The 15,717-nt window shown below is 33.3% G+C and overlaps 2 protein-coding genes across 5 annotated transcripts in view; one reads left to right on the top strand and one right to left on the bottom strand.

The window, feature by feature from the left end:
* Positions 1 to 9,537, top strand: part of LOC147073819 (scoloptoxin SSD14-like) — a 76,785-nt gene extending 67,248 nt beyond the window's left edge. For all 4 annotated transcript variants that reach the window (XM_085944461.1, XM_085944459.1, XM_085944463.1 and 1 more), the window contains 5 exons: positions 2,015 to 2,264; positions 3,320 to 3,510; positions 5,649 to 5,889; positions 7,780 to 7,893; positions 8,723 to 9,537. In XM_085944461.1, the coding sequence (XP_085800587.1) occupies positions 2,015 to 2,264; positions 3,320 to 3,510; positions 5,649 to 5,889; positions 7,780 to 7,893; positions 8,723 to 8,872 (946 nt within the window). In that variant the 3' untranslated portion in view covers positions 8,873 to 9,537. The remainder of the gene's footprint in view (positions 1 to 2,014; positions 2,265 to 3,319; positions 3,511 to 5,648; positions 5,890 to 7,779; positions 7,894 to 8,722) is intronic.
* On the bottom strand, positions 9,456 to 15,189 carry levy (cytochrome c oxidase subunit 6A levy). Its single transcript, XM_085944464.1, has 3 exons — positions 15,079 to 15,189; positions 14,810 to 14,955; positions 9,456 to 9,773 (listed from the first exon to the last, which is right to left on the bottom strand). The coding sequence occupies exons 1-3, from the start codon at positions 15,176 to 15,178 to the stop codon at positions 9,687 to 9,689; spliced, it is 333 nt and encodes a 110-aa protein (XP_085800590.1). The 5' UTR covers positions 15,179 to 15,189; the 3' UTR covers positions 9,456 to 9,686.
* Positions 15,190 to 15,717: the final 528 nt, after the last annotated feature.

The raw sequence follows: 15,717 nt of genomic DNA, 5'->3' as shown, positions 1-15,717 counted from the left end.
TTATACAGTATAATATTATAGTTTAGAATTGTTCCGTTGCCTAGGCAGCGAATTTATTTTCTATACTTGTAATAATTCAATTTTATTAACCAATTTCGAATAGGTATATGAGATACCCGGGGTTCCAGCGGCTAGCTCAGGTGTCCATCGAACCCCGGATTCACAAAAAAAAGATATTTTTAAATTGAGGAGAAATTAAATGAAACCACGTCTGTCTCGTGCGTAACTTGGTATTCTCTTATATTTTACATTTTCTTTACACGTTTATATATTTTGTTTTAACAATAAGTTTCGCAGTTTAATGTTGGAAAAGGGACGCTTACTAACTTTCTTTCTCTTTTTTAAATTTCGCGTACCCACGCCGTCCAGCAAAAAGGACTCTCGTGATTGGCCAAATTTTATCGCGTGATGCTTTTGATTTGACGAATCACGAAGACCACCCCGGCGCAGGCGCGTGGAAATTTGAACGTTGCCGGCAAGCGCGGCAAAATTTATTATATATGAATACTTATATTTAGTCTTAAAATTATCTCTCTCATCCATCATCATTTATACTTTTTTAAGTCAAATTAAATTTATCTTAATTACACCTCCGCCCAGTATATGATTTTCACACACCGGACGAAGGCCTTTACTTATGAATAAGAAAAATTACGTAGTTGAGCAAGGAATCAGATTAGATGTTTTATGAAGCCGTTTCTAGAAGTCAGGGTTACGTTTCGACTTATGACCACTAAATGATTTTTTTACACCGGGAGAAGCCCGCCTGTAACAGGGGTGTATCATATAGGTATATAAAAAAAAATTATATAATATAATTATTTTTGTATAAAAAATTATAAAAAAGCTGTAGGTATGTATTTGAATACTTTGACCTCTATAGACATATTTCGTCACTGGGGAATTGAATCTTACCACTTCTGCATTTTTGTAGTCTTTATAGCCAATGAAGGCAGTGTCCATTTCCATTATAGATACATATTATGATTAGGGATCGCAATACCGAATGAAAATACCAATACCAGTATTTCGGTATTACCTATTGAATACCGGTAATCGTAAAATAATTGGACAAAAACAGGAGTATCTACCAATAAATATAAGTAAAAATCAAGTCGTCTATGTAAGTTTAATACCGCGGAAGAACCATTTGTCAAAAAGTTCAGGAGCGACAAAAAACCATGCAATTTCGTCAATAAAAAAGATAAAAAATTAATTTAAATGCAGTTTATTGTCTCTTCCTGTTTTATATTGGAAAATATATTTTTACTATCGTATGCGTCTGTGCAAATTAATTGCCATAAGATTATTTTATAAATCAGTTGGACCTTACGCGGTATTGCCGCAACTCTCCGTTCGTCCACTGTATTGGATCAGGGATATACGCGGTCTTGCTCGCTTCTTTAGTATTTAACTGAGTGCAAGTAGTCTATTGGTCAATTTCAAAATTTGAATGCATCAATCAATGTGGCTTGTGCCGTTTAACCGAGTGCCAAAAATACGTATTTTGTACATATTGGCTCATACGCGGTATTGAACTTACATAGACGATGTGTCATTGCTGGTCATCAAGGATCAAGGGCTACGGAAGTAAACCAGACATCGCGTAACCTATTAAAAAATTACAGTCCTGTTAAGCCTTTTATGTTAATTAATACATTTTATTTCCACTGTCAATACCGAATATATCTGTAGTCTGATTTTGAAAACCGGTATTTCAGTATCGAAAAATACTGGGATACCGGTATTGCAATCCCTAATGACTTTTAATTTTTTTTTTATGTTTTGCAATAATGACAAAATTATATTGTTTCAATTATCATCAGCCGGAATTGAGCCACTGCTGGATAAAGGATTTCCATCGCTCCTCTTATTACTTAGCTTACATATATATTATATTTTATTGTGATACCAAAATACGCTTCAGTAATTTTGGATGATATATCAGAAGGCTGTTCTATACGTATACCTACAAATTTATTTACTAAATAATTGTGAATATATTTTTTTTCAGAGCTAAATGGAATAGTCCAATTACTGTGACGCTGCCAAATGAAGATACATTTTTCTCAGTACCACCACCCTCAGGGGGCGCATTGGTTGGCTTCATATTGAATGTGCTAAAAGGTTTCAAATTTAACAGTGATAGCATTTCAAACATCAACAATACAATTCTCACCTATCACCGCATCATTGAAACATTTAAGTATGCTTATGCCCAGAGAACCATGCTCGGAGACAGTGATTATGTACATATCCAAAAGGTAAGATAAAACAACTATTAGTTACTCATAGTTTACTGCAAATAAATTATGAAACATAGTTATCAACTAGCTTAACTATAAGTAGAGGAAAGACATATTCTTCTGGCATTGCGGCCACGAGGAAATCACTTTGGAACGGTGTTAATGTCACCCTTTATAATCTTGTAAAATCAAATAAATTAATAAAATATAAATAAAAATCATACACTGAATAACTCTCTTTTGCTATTTAAAAAATTGTGTCTGTTGCTCCGGTCTTCATAAATGTGTTTCTGATCAAAAGTCAGCTTTTAAAAAACCTGGGGCTGTGCAGAATTTTTTATCTTGGAACAAAAAAAATGGTGGTTAACCATTTTTATAATATATTGACATCGGGGCATAAGCCCCAAACTGTTATACCTAAGTTTACAATATTTCCTCTGTACATACTGTTCTTAGTGTATGTTAGCCATACTCACTTACTTGGTCTTGAGTTTTTTTATACTTATCTTGGAACCCAGATTTTTCATTCCAAGAAGAAGCACCGTAATAGTAGTATTTATATAGGTATATATAATAAAATTTATAATCAGCGCTCTAAATGGAAAAGTTTACGAACCGGAGAGCTCGACAGTTTTCTGAAGAACAATACATAGTTATCATAGTTAAAAAGACATTGTTATCAAATTTTATGTGTATTTCCTAAAAATAAGTGTGTTAGATTTTCTATTATATGGCCTATCTAGCTCGGACGGTCAAATTATTTTTTACACAAGGATAATTTTACCGATGTCACGAACAGGAACGGCGCTCCGGTCCATTTCGAGCCCTGTTTATAATCTGCACTCTACAGGAAGATGCGTATAAATTTCTTTAAAATACGAATTATCTGCACAGTGGTCGACAAGCACCTGTGTTATTTATTCTATTAAACACAATATTATTTGACTTCCTATTGTATTCATATTTCTTACGCTACTTTATTGATTTCCATTTGAATTTACAACTTTACATTGCATAAAAATAATCTCACAACTAACGTTACTAATACCTATACATATAATTTTCCTGTTCAGAATATCAACAATCTGACTTCAAATGAATTTGCTGAGCAAATAAGAAAGGCAATCAACGACACGGGTACAAATACTGATCCGGCACATTATGGAGCGCATTTCTTCAACCAGCCTGATCATGGAACTGCTCACATATCTGTTCTCGCTCCCAACGGGGATGCTGTCTCAGTCACTAGCACAATTAATTATTAGTAAGTCAAAAATGCAATTTACGATTTTTACATTATATTATTATTGACATAGTTGTTCGTTGTGACGCTAACGACGCGCCTAGCACATAACGATTAGGTGCCCATTAGATATAATTAGCATGCTATTTAAATGTGGTAATTATATAGTAAGCAGTCAATGCCAAAAAAAAAAATTGGTCAACACTATTCGAACAGATTTGGTTTGGAGATGGAAATTTTGAAATCCTCTAGACTCTACAGTGTTTCCCAACGAGGGGCGTACGCCCCACCGGGGGGCAATTTGAATGTTTTGGGTGGCAATGTGCAAATCGTTAATATTTGTTCCATTTTTTTTTCTTGAAAAATGCATTTTCGAAATATTTTTTTTGATATTGCAACCATGATTTTCCGAGAAAAAGACGGCAGCACTGTTATATTTGTATTTTTCCTTATTATTTTTATTGAAAAATGGCAGGAATATGAAGGAAAAATTTGAAAAAAGATCAACAATACATTCATTATTTTCCTGTTAGGTACGAGGGTGGGTCAATAATTCCTTAGAAAAAAGCATTAAAACAGTTTTTATTTTTGTATTTTTTTTTTATTTCTCAACATAATCTCCTTGGAGCTCAATACACTTGGTTAGACGTTTCTCAATATTTTTTAAACCGTCAGAAAAATAAGTTTTCGGAAGGTCCTCAAAATAAGCATTTGTCCGATCGATGACTTCTTCATTTGAAAAAAAACGTTGTCCACTTAGCCATTTTTTTAAGTTTGGGAAAAGGAAAAAGTCACTGGGGGCTAAATCTGGCGAATACGGTGGGTGGTCGACCAATTCGAACTTCAATTTTAGCCATTGATCGTAAACATGTGTGAACACGGGCATTGTCCTGATGAAAGAGGATTTTTTTCCTGTTTAAATGAGGCCGTTTTTCTTCAATTTTGTTTTTTAGCTGGTCCAATAAAGATGCATAATAATCCCCTGTTATTGTTTTTCCTTTTTCCAAATAGTCAACGAAAATAATTTCACGTGCATCCCAAAATACAGTAGCCATAACCTTACCAGCTGATTTTACGGTTTTCGCCTACTTTGGACATGGTTTGCCTTCGCAATCCACTGCTTTGACTGTTCTTTCGTCTCGGGAGTATAGTGGTGTATCCATGTTTCATCTACAGTCACAAAGCGACGAAAAAATTCATCCGGATTGCGTTGCATGAGCGACAACAGGGCTTTAGAGGCCACCACCCTATTGCGTTTATTGTCGACTGTGACCAAACGCGGCACCCATCTTGCAGAAATATTTTTCATGCCCAATTTGTCATGTAAAATAGAAATGACGCTACCTTTTGAGATCCCTGTAACCTCAATTATCTCACTCAACTTTAATCTTCGGTCACTTAACACCATATCGTGGATTTTATTGATCATTTCTGGTGTAGTCACCTCTACAGGACGTCCTGAGCGTGGTTCATCCTTTGTTGATGTACGACCACGTTTAAATTCATTTTACCAGTTATAAATAGTTGCAAGTGAAGGAGCAGATATGCCGTGAACTAAATCCAACTCATTTTTTATTTCCTTTGCTGTTAACCCTTTTATATTAAAATGTTTAATAACAGCTCTAACCTCAATTTTCTCCATTTTCCATTTTTCCATTTTCCACAAGCAAATTTTTTTTTTAAATGTACGAGAAACACACAACAACCCGACCAATCTGATTGAAACTTCGCAGCATACTGAATCGGTAGTGCCGCTGCATGAAAACAAACCGCTTACAGTACTAGTCGCGCCACCTGTCGGCTTTTCTAAGGACTTATTGACCCACCCTCGTAACTAAGTGGGGCATGGCACAAATAAGGTTGGGAAACACTGCTCTAATGATTGCAAAAATCATGATTTGATAAGTTGTTGTCTTCAAGTGTTCATTTCCTGAAATTGAGACAAGATTTGCATAGAATTTTTTAAAATTGTATTACAATGTTTTGCAGTCAATGAAATTTTATAAAATACTAGGTCATAAAATTTTCATACAGTATGAAATTCTGTTAAATAATTAGCAAATTTATCATTTTCTCAGTACAGATTATTTAATTTTATTTATTTTACAATATTAGTTATTGGTGATTTTAAATGATTATTTATCGGTTATTTTCTTCAGCTTTGGATCAGGAATAACAGGAAAGAATACCGGTATTATATTGAATAATAACATGGATGACTTCTCAACTCCTGGAGTGACGAATTTCTTCGGACTGCCAGGGTCTCCGGCCAACGCGATTGAGCCTCAGAAGAGACCGCTGTCTTCCATGAGTCCATCAATCATCATCGACAGAAACGGAGATGTTAAAATTGTAATTGGGGCATCTGGCGGAACTAAAATTATTTCTTCCGTGGCATTGGTAAAGTCAAATTACATACTATGTTTGCACTAGATACCAAAAGTATTTAATAATAAATGAATTCAAATTCTAATTCTAAAGTTGCCAGATCAGGGTTTCAAACTCAAAACACATACATGACTTTATAAGCCAACAAATAACTGCTGTAATTCTTTATATATTAAGGCGAAGTCTTCACTGAGCCTTTTTTAAAGAGGCACCTAGCGGAAAAATACGAAGCTTGCAATTTGAGACATTTTTTTGATAATTTACAATTTCAACTGTATTAATGAATAAATATGTATCTGAAAACATTAAAAATAAAAATATTTTTTATTTTAAGTCAAAGACAAACTTACAATTGTAAAAAATGTAATAAAATGTGAATTTGTTCTATCGATCCGCACCCTATTATTACATGTATTTTATGGTCATATTTATTATTAAAATTTAGTTTATTAAGTTTTCTAAGCATCACCTAAGCGATTTTTGTCAAATTCATAGTTTTAATATTTTTTATATCTATTTTAAAAAACATCGATTTTTATAAAAAATATAAATGTGTATAACTTGAAATCCTTTTTATTTATATTAATATAAATATTTTATTTATATTTATAAAAATAATTGATTTGATAATTTTTCAAGTTATACACAATTATATTTTTTATAAAAATCGATGTTTTTTAAAATAGATATAAAAAATATTAAAACTATGAATTTGTCAAAAATCGCTTAGGTGATGCTTAGAAAACTTAATAAACTAAATATTAATAATAAATATGACCATAAAATATATGTAATAATAGGGTGCGGATCGATAGAACAAATTCACATTTTATTACATTTTTTACAATTGTAAGTTTGTCTTTGACTTAAAATAAAAAATATTTTTATTTTTAATGTTTTCAGATACATATTTATTCATTAATACAGTTGAAATTGTAAATTACCAAAAAAATGTCTCAAATTGCAAGCTTCGTATTTTTCCGCTAGGTGCCTCTTTAAAAAAGGCTCAATGAAGACTTCGCCTTAAGGCTATACTTCAGCTGAGGCATGGTCTAAAAAGACCGTGACAAGGCGATGCGCGGATTGTGCAAATGACATGTTTTCTTTTTCCAAGTACGTGCGTAACGTTTTTTAGTCATCTTTACACGATTTAAGAATATATTCCTTCAACGCCATCACAAAACAAATTGACGTGCTCACACTTCGACTTCTCCGATTGGCGACTAGTGCGAAATTTCATTCCACCTACTGTTGAAAATTATTTGCCGTTTCACTTATGTATGCTGTTAATGTTTTCACAATCTTTCAATTTGTTATATAAACAATGATTATCTATATTCTATATCAGTTGTATATTTGCCATTGGTGACAGAATTATAGTCCCTGAAGATGCCAAAAGGCGAAACTCAGATTGCAAGACACCATTCACAAGAATAGTACAAAACCTAAATCAATTAGTAGTTTTGTACTAACCACTAAGTCAAATTGTGGATAGTATGTATCATAGCTTTTATTCAAAGAGCCATTAAAATAATTGAAAACGTTGCATGTAGCCCGGGCGGGGCTTGGTCACCTCTCAGTTGTAAGGTGACCTCATAGACTTAATATACTAGGTGACCTGATGCTGATGATACTCAGCCATACATACTTTGAAGATTCTCGCAGGCCACTGCAACTCAATATTGTACATTTGACCATGTCTAAAATCATCCAGTGAGCCGAAAACAATTACATATTAGGTTGAGATTATAAAATTGTTAGAGTTAGTCTTTATCCTTTCCTGATTTTAATGAATAAGCTATAAATATTTTCAGATAAATAATTTCAACTATAATATTTTGTTAGATAAATTACCAATAGCCATGTGATTTATTTTGGACATTAATGTATTCATCTTTACAGGTTGTAATGAGACAACTGTGGTTCGAACAAACTATCAAGCAAGCAGTAGACGCCCCTAGAATTCATCATCAAATTTACCCTATGGAAATAGCGTATGAGTATGGAAATTTGAAGGTTTGAACCTATTATTTATTAAAACAGCAACTAGTTATAAACGAATTAAAAACAAACAATAATTTTTTACCCATAATGTGTAGTCCAGTGCATAAAGCGTTGATCTTTCATTCGGGGGTCCGGGTTCGTTTCCCAGCGAGGGTGCAGTGCGTAAGGCGCTTGCCTTCCACCCGAGAATTCCTGGGTTCGATTCCCGGTCGGGACAAACAATATTTATGTGTTTTTCTCAAAGCCTGGGTGTTTGTGATTGTTCAAAATTACTAACAACCACCTTGTACGAAAAAGCAAGGACATGGTTATTAATAATTCCAAAAAAAAAAAAAAACATTTATGTGATTTTCAAGTCTGGGTGTTTGTGATTGTTTCACTTATTTTAATAACTGTTTCACTACACTAACGTCATTGGACCTCATGCCCGTTATATTGTTAAAAAAAGAAGAAGTCTTTCATAACTCACTTGTGATTGTTACAAATAATAGTCTTCATAAGATACTACCTGTTAATAGATTATGTTATGTTTATGTGTTCTCATGTGAAGTCCATTCTGCAGACACTAATATTTCAATATCTACATTATAATAAACGTTTTTCCAAAGATTGTTTTATATCAAAGATACAGTGATGATTTTCGGTGATTTGCAATATATCGCACCAGGATGATCGAATTGCCAATTGAATAACAATTCGATAATCCGCATGCGGCAACATTCCACTCGCAATGGGTACAATGGAATGAAGGAGGTGAATTAGGCACTAATTGATTTTATTATCATGTTGTAATTAAATGTAGAGTAGCTGCATAATATTAATAGTATCATTTTTCTTTCAGGAAGTAATAGATGGCCTAAATGATTTGGGACATAAAACAAATAGATACCGGGACAGGGGCTCCATCATCTGCGCTCTTTATAAGAATGGAACGGCCATTTTCGCTAATGCTGATTTCAGAAAAGGAGGCGATGTCTATGGCATGGACTAATTATTGAAAATAATGTTTTATCTATGGAGCATAAATTTTTTAAATTTTATTGCGAACCAAAAACCAAACATCTGCTTATCGCATTGAAGTATATAAATCTCTATCATTGTTGATGTTAATAAATTTATACTATTAAATAATCCATTACGACAGATATATGTATGAAAAATAATACATTCAGCCAGCTCAAACCAACTTATAACATGTCAATTTGAATCATTCCATGTCAATATCGCTAGTTGTCAAATTATTTATGAGTCATTAGCATCATTAGAAAAGATACAGGACATCTAATAAAGTATGACTAGATTATTGCCATAAAGCCAAGGAATAGTTTTATGGCACGATCATGAATTGTTTTTGTTACAGTAATAATAATCACAGTGTGGCAATCATCGATGCATATTAAGAAAAACCTAAGTATTTCTCCATTAATTTAGTATAGCACTTCAAATATTTATTAAAACCATAATACTTATATCATTATAAAATATGAGCTTGTGATATCCAAAAATTAATTGCCATAATATTTCAATAAGAATGTATGTATATCAAATGAGCTTTTCAGAAAGCTAAGATAACATTATCCTGTTTTAAAACCAATGTACAGATTGTGAATAATTGTTAAGATTTATTGATAACAATAAAAGTTTTTTATAGTTGGTATAACAGATTATTATTTAAATAATTAAATTACAAGTTTATTCACACCTTCGCTAAAAGCCACTTTTAATAAAAATGAACAATAAGCAACAACAGCTGTTAAGTTGTGGTCATCAAAATATAGCTCTACAAAAAAATATGATTGACTACTTTAATGTCCATCTTCATAACCTTCAGGAAGGGCGTTAGCATGGGGGTTGTGGAAGAAGGACTTCTGGCCATCACCCCACGGGAAACGCTGAAAATAAACATACACTATAATAGTACATAATCAAATAGCAAATGACTGGCTGTTACCAAGCTGTCAAAAAAGCATTGATATAATGCCTACACCAGATACCTATGAATATATTTTTTCTTTTGACTGGGCACTATGGCGACCCTAGTCGTTACTGATTAACATGCATTGTTTTGTCATTTCGAGTATAGTAACACTCCCAGTGAATATCGTTGTACATATCCCATTTTTCTAAACATTATTTGAAGAAAATAATAAAAATAAATAATATGTGCCATGATTATGATAATGTAGTACAATTTTTAAGTGACAATAATTTATTAATCTTAATCTTGTTTTATCTGGGTCCGATTATCTCAATAAAGTAAATGATTAACGTAAAATAAAAGAAAGAAACTGTAATTTTAGCCCACGATGGCCGAGTAGCTCAAGCGTCAGCCTATAACGTCCCCTGGGTCTGGCTAAAACATATCGTTTTTCAATTTGTCTTTGAGACTGAGTATGGACCTAATAGGTTGGGCAAGTGGCCAACATCCATTTCTCGTAAAAACAAAAATCTGTTAATACAAACCTCCACTCCGTGGAGGCCCCATATATTAGGATCGGACATGGTCAAAAAAAAATATTTACAAACATAATTTTATCTCTCTTTTTCTAAATAACTAATTATAGGTACATTATTTTTTCCTTTTGTTTTATTGATGTAAAATCTCGATATTATCATCTCTGATTACTTTACACACCATTGAGAACACATAAAAAATATTTTTAAAATTTTAAAACATAGGTAGGTACTTATATAGAATTGGTACCTATCTATTTATTAAAAAAATGCATGGCAGTTTTTGCATATACTAGGCTGAATTAGGCGTGAGTAAAAGGGTTAAGTATGTGCAGCGCTCGAAATGGAAATTTTTATAAACCGTAGCGCTAAATAATTTTATGAAAATATTAACACACCTAGTTCTCTAATTTTATGTGTATTTTACAAAGTGTGTTAGATTTTTTGTTATATTATGAACTATCTAGTTCAGACTGTCATGTGTGAAATTTTGGAGATTTTATTAACCGGAACGGCCTCCATTGACACGCAAGTCAGACGATTTACAGTCTTCAGACTTTTTTTCGCGTGGAGCACCCCAGATCTGCGGACTTCTTAATCCGCAGACCAGGCTCGTTGGATTTCAAACATGTTTGATATTTTACTCTCCGAGTTTCCAGACTTCGTCCGTCGATCACTATACAAATTCGATTTGACATAAATACGTAATCATTCAGACCGAAAAAAATCTGTAATTGTTTTAAATATTTTTATTGATTGATTTGTTAATTTACACATTAGAAAATGAGAGATTTATCAATTATTTTTTTATTTGTATTTATGAAATTCATAAAAGAAAATGTAAAACTTGTGTTGTTTTCATTGCTCTATTATTTTATGCAAGTCTACATATAAATAACACAAAATTGTAGGATTATCGGAAGACATTACGATAATCGCAACTTTTGACTTTTGACAGATCCACTTTTTTATTCATTCCTTGATTAACCCTCCTCCCGCTAACGGCATCTAGAAATGCCCATGATAGTTAAACCGTTCACCGCTAAGGGCATCCAGAAGTGCCCATAAGTTTCTACCTCCGTATTTTCGTAATTCGGCGAGTAATACAGTCGAAATTTGTTTGAAAAACTAGCTGGGTTATTCCTTTACTGACATCTGTGACTTTTTTTCAATAAGACTTTTTAGATAATTCGAAATTAAGCAAAGACACATACCCTGTCGATATTGGAGTAAAACAGATTTCCAATGATTGGTTTCAAAATTTACCGCTAGTTGCTTTGCGCAATTTGCGCCGGCGCGAATTGATGTTAATGATCTCATACATGAAATCGGCTAGTGCGGTGATAATTTTCAACAGTCGATTGCTTTCGTGTTGTGATTGATACATTTCAAAGTTTTTTACGGTTTTCTATAAAATTATTATTGATGCGCCATTCTGTTAATAATTAATTATGTGCGTTAATTCTTTAAATGAAAAGTGATTTTATGAATTAAATCAGTGGTTGTAAAGTGAAAACGAAATTATTAACACATAAATAATTTAAAATTCCTATAATAAATCTTTTGTACTGTATGGAAATACATACGAAAAATTGAGAATAAGTAAATAATAATCTGTAAAATATTTAAATTTAAATTAAAAAATGTAGAATAGATTTTCAAAATTCACGGCCACTCATTTTTATTTCAAGGAAAGTGATGATTAAAATTCTTCTCATTTTAGTCGAATAAAGAACTAAGATTAAAATTTAATATTATTGTGTAGTGAATTAAAACTTTAAATTTCCTCAAAACTGTTAAGTTATAATAGCATATTTAGTGTTTAAATAAAAATGTCTATCCCTGATGTTGAATGTTTGGATTCGGACTATGAGATGGAAAGTGATAATGAAGAAGCTGCGCTAGTAGAACATCCCGACGATGTTGACGAGCCTTCCAATATAGGCAGTGATGAAGGAGTGGCTGAACCGTCTACCAGTTCAGCACCAGACAGTTTATTCCAATCGTGGACTGCGGGTCCCTTCGTGCCGATCACATACGATTTTGATAGTTTCAACTCAGGCGTTAACCCTAGTGTACAGCTCAATGAAAATTCCACAGAAATGGAATTTTTTCGTCATTTTCTTAACAAAACAATAATGAATACCATAGTTAACCATACAAATAATTACCACAACCATATGCTCAACACACAAGCCCACACTCCGAATGCAAGGATCCATGCCTGGTATGATACATGCCCAGAAGAGATGTATGTTTTTTATGCTGTATCAATGTTGATGACAAGAAATCGCCATCTCACAATTGAAGAACATTGGAGTGCTGATCCATTATTAAATTCTAAAATATTTGGCCAAACTATGATAAGAGATCGGTATGAGTTGATTCTACAAATGCTACATTACTCTGATACCCAAATCCCTACTGGAGATCGTCTTTATAAAGTGCGCTCACTTCTTGACCACTGCAGAAAAATATTCAAAGAAACAATGCTACCAAACGAAAATCTCTGCATCGACGAAAGTATCATTGTTTTTAAAGGGAGATTAATATTCAAACAATTTATACCGTCAAAAAGACATAGGTTTGGAATCAAATTATTTGTGATTTGTGATGTGGAAACCGGTTATATTTTAGACTTTATTATTTATTGTGGTGTAGAAACCGAAATAAGTGATAGTGAACTTTTGGGAATATCTGGGGCTGTTGTCACCACTTTGATGAAGGATTATTTTGGTAAAGGGCATAAACTATTTTGTGATAATTGGTACAGCAGCCCAGAATTATTTCAGTTTCTACATAAAAAAAAGACAAATGCTTGCGGCACGGTACGTAAAACACGAAAGTCAATGCCAAAATTTGATAAACTGAAGAAAGGACAAGTAAAATCTCTTAACCGTGGCCCATTGCTCGTGTTAAAATGGCATGATAGGCGGGAAGTGCATATGATCAGTACCATGCACGATGACTCCATGGTACCGACAGATAAAATTAATAGGGCCACAGGACAACCCATTATAAAACCACAATGCGTTGTGGATTATAATAAAAATATGGGCACGGTAGACAAAGCTGACATGATGTTGAGCAGCCTCTCGTGTATGCGAAAGAGTCTTAAGTGGTATAAAAAGGTTGGATTCCACATCATAGATTTATTTTTATTAAATAGTAGCATACTTTACAAAGTTATCACCGGTAAAAAAATTAGTTTAGCTGAATTTCAATTAAACGTAATCCGGCAATTAATCGAAACATATGGCAGTGCCTCAAGACCATCGACATCACAAACTACTCGTGTAGTTAATAACCCAAAAAGAATTTTAAAAACAGAACTCCTAAGACATTTACCCCGTAAAATTCCTCCAACAGTAAATAAAACAAAACCATATCGAAGATGTCGTGTGTGTATTGCTTCAACTACTAAAGATAAAAAAAGAAAAATGACGAACATTATGTGTGAAGCATGTGATGTCGCTTTATGCTCTGTGCCCTGTTTTTATGACTACCATGACAAAATCAATTTTTGAAATATAGTTAAGCCATAAACATTAATTAGGTGTGACTGAAATATGAGACCAAGTTGTAAGGAAATAATATAACAATAACGATTGTGTGCGTTCTGTGTTGGTGTTAAAAAACGTGTGAACATTAATCATCGGCGCAAGTGTCTACCACTTATCCGGTATCATAGAGGCCACTTCACTCTGCGGTATGTACTCCAAGCGTGCTTTATTATGTATGACAGAATTTCTTAAAGCTCTGTTGCTTAATTTACGATCTTTTTGTTTATTTTCACATGCTGTAAAATTAAAAGGAATGTTTTATTATAGCTAGAGCCACTCAGTGGATTTTTAGGTACATTTTTAATGACGTTTCGGTATGATTTATGAATCGTAAAAATCGCAGCGCGCCCGAACAAGTACATGAGCGAAATTATGTCGCGATAAAAAGGTTAAGAGGAGGGCATAGACAAGTCGGACGATTTATTGTCCTCGGACTTTTAGCTCGCCAATGGAGCGCTGGCACTATGTTCTAAATATTGGTAAATGAAGGTTTTTTTCAGTGATATATCGGGCATTTATTTTCAATATTTCACCTTCAACAAACATTGGTTCAAGAATTTTCGTACTTTTGCCGCTAGGTCGTCGGAAAAGATAAGAATAAAACAATAGGTTCGACATCGTCCGCCGTTTCGATAGTATAACTATATTTCGATACTATAACGATACGATAATATGGAAAAATATTAAAATCTCCATTTGTATGATTGTTAGCAAGTCTTTGTAGTCGACATGTCTTCGAAAACCATTTGGTAAAAAAAATACATAGTTCAGTTAGTATTGATGTAATATTTCCAAAAATTTGTTGACATGCAATTGACTTCTTCTGGATGTACTAGTAATAACTGTTACCAACAGATAAAGCTACATCGGGGGTCTCCTACCGCATATTATAATAGTAAATGAGATTTTACCTTGCGACGGATTCGCATATGCTCGTACGCACGAAATTCGGGTCTTTCTTCGTGTTCTTGGTGCTTCAGATAGCAATGCAGCATTGTAACGCCGATAGCTGGGAATGCTAGGAAGAAAGTTAGCTTTTTCCACAAAAGATATCCACCTGAAATTAGATCGAAAAACAACGGTAAGAAAAATAATAGTCCAGGAACATTATGTAACATAATTTCAAAATGTCTTATGCTTTCAATTATAAGCCAATTTCGTGAGGAAATGTTTACTGTACCTCCATGACCACCGGCTGTTGCTGCATGACCAGTAGCTGCTGTTAACGGAACAGTAGATGAAATATAGCGATTGACGGCACGTCCTACTAGCGACGCCATTTTTTCGTTATGTCGTGAATTTTATGTATTATTATCTATGGTCAAAACCATAAGCAATTCCGACAGTATTGCCTAGTACCTACAACTAAAAATCCTCATATGACAGAATATTATAGTGAATATATAATGAAGAATGTTTTCTTTAGAGATCTTTGGTTTTCTTCGATATTTTTACAACCCGATGTGGATCTGGGCCATCTTACAAAAAGATATTTTAATATTTTTTCACTAGAAATGGATTTTGCTTATTTACCCATAATTAAAGGAGTTTTACCTATCAATAAAACTCTTATTATTCTTGACTTTGAAGTCCTTGAGATAGGGTTTGTTCTTCGTTCTTTGCCTAATGCTTCAAATACACTCTATGACGATCGGTCTTATATATGTCGAAAAACCCGTTTCTTATGTTGGCGTCCTGTGTCATAGGGTGTCACAGAGTGTAAATACGTTGTCATAGCTGTCATACAATATGTATGTATAAATGTCGGAATGGCGGCTATATTCTACTATTTTCCTTTTTCTTGTCGTTGGTCATTCCT

The sequence above is a fragment of the Rhyacophila brunnea genome, unplaced genomic scaffold (genome assembly GCF_057557595.1).
Source record: "Rhyacophila brunnea isolate RB1 unplaced genomic scaffold, BYU_Rbru_1.0 scaffold_17, whole genome shotgun sequence".
In the NCBI taxonomy this organism is placed as follows: domain Eukaryota; kingdom Metazoa; phylum Arthropoda; class Insecta; order Trichoptera; family Rhyacophilidae; genus Rhyacophila; species Rhyacophila brunnea.
The sequence above is the reverse complement of the archived record's forward strand: the minus strand, read 5'-3'. Positions and strand labels throughout refer to the sequence as shown.

What these genes read in the sequence shown, in the direction of transcription:
- levy (XM_085944464.1), bottom strand. Translation starts at nt 15,178, where the DNA reads ATGGCGTCGCTAGTAGGACGTGCCGTCAATCGCTATATTTCATCTACT. An exon ending in AACAGCCGGTGGTCATGGAG is followed by an intron (nt 14,956 to 15,078) that starts GTACAGTAAACA and finishes ATCTAATTTCAG; the next exon opens with GTGGATATCTTTTGTGGAAA. An exon ending in ATATGCGAATCCGTCGCAAG is followed by an intron (nt 9,774 to 14,809) that starts GTAAAATCTCAT and finishes GTTTATTTTCAG; the next exon opens with CGTTTCCCGTGGGGTGATGG.